At 32.8% G+C, this 6000-nt stretch overlaps 1 protein-coding gene across 2 annotated transcripts in view; it reads right to left on the reverse strand.

Moving 5' to 3' along the window:
• LOC143245381 (sodium-coupled neutral amino acid transporter 9 homolog) overlaps window positions 1–3874 on the reverse strand; it is a 38405-nt gene extending 34531 nt beyond the window's left edge. Inside the window, exons 1-3 of one of the 2 annotated variants that reach the window (XM_076491653.1) lie at window positions 3635–3874; window positions 1700–1857; window positions 560–689 (exon numbers count right to left, since the gene is read on the reverse strand). In XM_076491653.1, coding sequence (XP_076347768.1) covers window positions 560–689; window positions 1700–1848 — 279 coding nt within the window. In that variant the 5' untranslated portion in view covers window positions 1849–1857; window positions 3635–3874. Of the gene's footprint in view, window positions 1–559; window positions 690–1699; window positions 1858–3443; window positions 3599–3634 lie in introns of those variants that run through there. The other variant, XM_076491654.1, reaches the window with a different exon arrangement.
• Window positions 3875–6000: the final 2126 nt, after the last annotated feature.

Raw genomic sequence — 6000 nt, forward strand, 5'->3', positions numbered from 1 at the left:
TTCCATCTCCACCCCTATCACTAATATTTAAAAGTTGACATAGCACAAAAGACATGAAAACAATTCTGATAAGAAACAACATTGAAATATAGTTTCTGTTGTTTTACAGCTCACTGAAAACAATTTACACTAACTGATTCTTTCAGCCGTGTTATGATACTTTCCTCAGTTATTGTATGACATTATTTAAGACTTTTGTTTTTATCAAGTCTGACATACTACCAGTATGTGTGGTCTTTCTTTTTCTCTTCCTTACTTCTGAAATGGAAATCAAAACCAATTTAAACTACACAAGACCACAAAACAGTTACATTTTAGACTACACAAGACTGATGAAAAATTTCAAAAGAGAAAAATGACTAAATGAAAAACAGTCATAGTTATAGAATTTTAAATGATTAAATAAATCAACCCTACATAAACCAGAGAACCTACATGAAACATGTGCTCTAAACAAATCTTACTTCAGCTGTACAAGAAAAAAACAAACCTACCTACAACCAGGCTAAGCATCTACTCACACAACATCCAATTAGTCCAGTTAATCAACTTAAATTACCAGTGTTTTTAGAGAAGGATCTGCTAATTTGCTGTAATAACGATGCCGAGAAAGGGTCGCCGATACTTCAAGACTTTGATCCTCGTTAATGCTGCCAAGGTTGCTTGCTGAAGGGTAATGGAATGGCCTTCTGTTTTAAAAACACACAGCATCCTGACTGTAAGTGATTATTTACTGGAGAGAAAACATTTTAAAATGTTAAAGTTCATATACAAGCAGGAACCTAGTCTCAACTTCTGAAAGATATAAAATCCTGATGTCTTTCATGTCTCTTTATGTGCAACTTATAATCTATGGCAAAAAGAGGTGATACTTTTAGAAAACAAAAGTTTGGGATTGTATAGGTACCATCTGTGATGCTGGTCATCTATCAGTTTGACTTTTTGATTTATTTAATACAAGTTCAGAAATATTCTCTGGTGTAAAGAATTTTTCTTCAAATCAGTATGATTTATTCTGCACTCATTAAGAGAAGATAAATACTCATCAAGAGTAAATGTTTTAAGGAACATAACAGTTAAGGACAAGAAACAATCTCTTAATCCACCTGGGCTATGCTATTTATTAAACTATTAAAAAAAACAACTCAAATCTAGCCCTTATCATTTAAACACTTAGGTTTCCCCTGAGGTCCATCATACCTGAAGAAACTCCATTCTTAAAAACAAACAACCTGTATGAAGAATTTAACTTAAATGAAGATGACTTGTACCATGTCTATGTTTACACTTGTGTCTGTAAGTCCTATCATTCTCACAGTTAAAAACAAAGATACATCAGCCCTATTACTTCCCTTAACAATAAACACAATGGAAACCAGGTTCTATTACTTTTTAATGAATGGAGAACAAAAATAAGACATTATACAAATATTACTTCCAATCAGCTTGTTTTTTTATGTACTTTACTGCACATTTAGTCCTTATAACAAATGTGCGACTATCAACTTAGTAAATAAATTAAACAATTTCTATTGCTACTTTTTGTGTTTCTTACATGACAAATTTGTAAACATTATCTGAATTGGAATAAAATAGTGGCTGGAAGATGTAGAAAATTGAAGAGAGTTTGAGAACCTATTACTTTCAGTAAAACAAAGCTTTCTAAACACATCAGATTCTCTATAATTGATCTAAGTACCTTTGTACAGGCTGTGGATGCACTCCTCCTTGTACCTTTTCAACAGAATTAGATCCTAACAATGCTCCTTCTGAACTTTTCTCCATCGAGTCATACTTGTTACTGCCACTCATCAACAGCGGGGTGCTGTCCTCCACTTTCAAATCCATAGCAAAGTTCTAAATATAAACATTCATTTAATTTTTACTTCATCATTTGGAATTTATTAAATGTTTAGCAATACAAGACTCACTAATTTATATGTTTTAGAATACTACACACTGTAGTTTATTAATCAAGTACAGCACTAGAACAGCAGTGGTAATTAACAAATGTGTTGCACTAGCTTAATATTTTTTGTTGATTTACAAGTTACAATAAAACTTCTGAAACAACTATTAGAAACATTTGAAAGAAAAACCACAAGAATGTCTAAAAAGTTATTTAAGGGGTATAATATATTAAAGACATACAATTCAAACTTCATTCCAAGTATTATACTCAGATTATAGCAACATGAAGTTTCTTCAAGACCTATTCCAAGTTGAAATAATGAAAGTGGCTGAATAAATTATTAAACATCACTCATAAAACATTAGGTTACATAAAACTAATTTTTACATGCCAAAAACTGGCCCAATGAGAGTAGGAATATTTCTGAAGGCAACCACACTATCATTAACACTTTTGTGCAAGTTAAAGTATGCAAACTTTAACCTTGCACAGACTACCATACAATTAAGTATGAATGTGATTAAATACCAACTTTTCATATTACCCTATACTGCTGATATGCAACAGTTTGTGTGTGAATATAGAAAATACCAGATATTTTATATAGAGATAAAGAAAAGTTTATAAATCCATTTAGCGTGTTGCAGTATCAGGTTTTATAAGACCAGATTCTTTATTGCAAATGTCTACAACTTGTTGGCAATAAATTTTAACAGTACAGAGGCAGTATACTGGTTCAGTTACTTTAGAACCCAACTGACAAGTTATTTTTCTCTGTTTCCATTATTACAATACCAACTGTGCAACTTACTTCAAATGTTGTCCTTTACAACAAAACTCACACACAGCCTAATTTCACTTTTACAAAAAAAACACAAAAAGTAACACCAATTTCTGGACTCTACAAGGAAAGATAATAACAATAAAACGTTATACCAATTTCTGGACCTAGCAGGGAGCAAAGTAACAAAGGTTAAAATAATTCTGGACCCTTTTGAAAACAACAAAAAACATGCTCTACTAATTTATGGACCTGCTGAGATGGATATGTACATACTGATTCCCAGACCTCGTACAAAGGTTACACTGCCAAAACTAAGTCCAAAACTCAGTATTCAAACCTAACTTGGTGTGTCTTGTCTCAACACTTCAGAACTTAAGTTTAATAAACCAGTATATCTGTTCTCACCCTATCATAACACTAGCATTGTAAAAACGATATATTTTTAAAACTTAATATACAACTTAAACATTAATTTGTATTTCTGTTACTGTATTATCAATCTTCTGAAAATGTTAAATAAAAATCTCACGATCATAAGCACGACAATCATAATAATAACAAAATTTGAAGCTTAAAAAATAACCAACAGAACGGATAATGATATAAACCTAATGCATGTTAAGAAATTTATTTCCATTAAAACACAAAACAATTCTACCAGTGCCTGGAATTTCGAAAGCAAGGAAAGCCATCTTTTATCGCATATTTAAATCACGTTATTACATCTACAACTTAGTTATACATAACCTGGTTAATATTATGATATTTGCACTGTTCTGCTGAACTAATTATAACACTTGACAGATATGTTAATTATAATAATTGTTTCACTTAAAAATATAGCCTTTGTTATAGCGAATACGAAACGCATTTACACTAAAATACATCTCTCATCCAAAAACTTGTAATAACCAGACAATAAATTGATGATTACTTACCAAACTATACAAAAATGTTAATCCGTCACCTCTGCACTTCTATAAAACATCACTCCATTCGAACTCAGCTGATCTCCTACGACAACCGCGACAATTAATAATCAGGAATCATGTGATTGAACTATTTTATCAACTATCATAATTATCTTTCATATCCAAACGCAGTCTTGCACAAATTTAAATGAATTAATTAAACTTACATTTAAAAATTACTGGTATTTATACAATATTTGTATGAATATCTGATAAAAATTTGTAAAATATAAAAATCCTCTTATGCAACTGTTGGCATATAGACCTTGACTTTTTTGTTGTTGTTCGTATTTTTTAACGTTTTTATCGGCCTTCGAATGTATTTCAGCTAATAGATATTATGATTAACTCTAAACATATCATAGGTAAATTTACAACACTAATGGTTTGTTTGTAGTTAAGTGCATGACTACTCAATGGGTTCAATACAATATGACCCCCGGTGGGACAGCGGGAATTCTTCGGAATTTCTACACGCTAAAATCAGCGGTTCGATTCTCCTAGGTGAACACAGCAGCCAGCCCGATAGGGCTTTGCTATAAGAAAACACACACACACTCAAAGCAATCTGCTCATCACAGTTATCAAAACCTAGTTTTAGCGTTGTAAGTTCTCAAACATATCAAAGTGTTGCTGGGGGACAACAGTAATAGAAAAGAATGAACAATAAGACACCCGTTTACTTCTAAAAACGACCGATGTGTTTTGTGCTTATTACATTTAAGTGTTAGAGTGTTACGTGTGCTATAATTTAATTATAAACTAAATATATCTTTATATAGGAAATATTCGGATAAATATATCAAAGTTTCAGTGAACGTGTTTTGTTCGTAATAAAAGCATAAAGACATTCCTCGCAGAGAACTGAACGAGCAAACACTGAACGACTACACATAGCCTTGAACGACATTAACTTCTAGAGCCTGGTCAAAGGCCGATGTTGTAACAATCGTATATGAGCACAAGTTAGTTTGTATTTCTTAATACTTGAAGGTTGTGACCTTTTATATGAATATACAGATGCGTTGGAACCAGGAGTGCTTTAACACCACTACGTTTAAATATTTGACTTACATAGCAAATGTAAATTTTGTTATTATATTAATTTTTTTAGGGTAAACTGGTCTGTTTTTGGCAGCATGAGAGTAGCTTATAGAAGCTCCTTGTACTTTCAGCCCTCATAGTTTTATATATGCGTGGGCTGGGGTTCTTTTATAGTACATGTTTGTGATTTGTTGTCGATAAATTTGGGCAATAAACGCACAGCACAGAGTTCATTTGTTTTAAAATAATATATTCAAAACACGTCAAACGTATGCACAAAAACTTTACACAAAAATAAAATAATTTTATTTAAAACTTTTGTTAAAATCCACACAAGTTGATTCAATTAATTGAGAATCTAATTGACAAGTCATTATTTTTCTCAACTATTATCACAATAATTCACTTTTTACTTGCACGTTACCACAGTTCCACCCAGAACTATAAATGTCTCCTTTCATCAAAGTCCTCAAAGATTGATTTAGTTACTTTACAACACCTTTTGGCAGCCATCACAATGTCAGTTTCTGGATTTACTCCAAACATTCACAAGAACTGTTAATCTTCACACTGAGGAGTAGGGTGCGTCAAAAAACAAAAAGTTGTGACACTCAGTCGCTCGCTTATAATTTGATTCCATTCAATGAAAAAAAAATATGCTAGAGTAAAAATCAATCCAATACATTAATATTTAGGGGTTGCGCAATGCGCACAAAATAACAACGTGCTTCCAGAACCAAACGAAAAGTTGGCATTAGTGAAAGGCTAGCTTCAGCTTTAGACAGAACCCAGATCAGTGACCGAAAAGCCGCGCAAATTTTGCTTCCTTTTGCAGCTCATATTGGACATAATATCGAGGATCTTGCCATTAGCCCAAGTTCCATAAGGAGGAAACGAATTACTAACCGTACTCTTCTAGCAGCTGAATTGAAGGAAAGTTTTTCTCCAAACGTTCCTTTGACATTACATTCGGATGGTAAGCTGATGCCTGACTTGGTTGGAAGAAAGAAGATCGAACGTTTGGCAATTTTAGTTTCAGGTGAAGGTGCAGAGAAGATTCTTTCAGTGCCCAAGATTAATAGTCGGGATGCAAATTCAGTAGCTTCTGAGATCGGATCAGTTTTAGTAGAATGGAATGTAAAAGACAGAATTAAATCGCTTTGCTTTGACACCACGGCGACCAATACAGGATCCAAATCTGGCGTCTGTCTGAGGATTGAAATGTTACTTGAACGTGAGCTCTTGCACCTTGCCTGTAGACATCACATTTGGGAGATTCTTCTGAGCGC

The sequence above is a fragment of the Tachypleus tridentatus genome, chromosome 2 (assembly GCF_004210375.1).
Source record: "Tachypleus tridentatus isolate NWPU-2018 chromosome 2, ASM421037v1, whole genome shotgun sequence".
In the NCBI taxonomy this organism is placed as follows: Eukaryota; Metazoa; Arthropoda; class Merostomata; order Xiphosura; family Limulidae; genus Tachypleus; species Tachypleus tridentatus.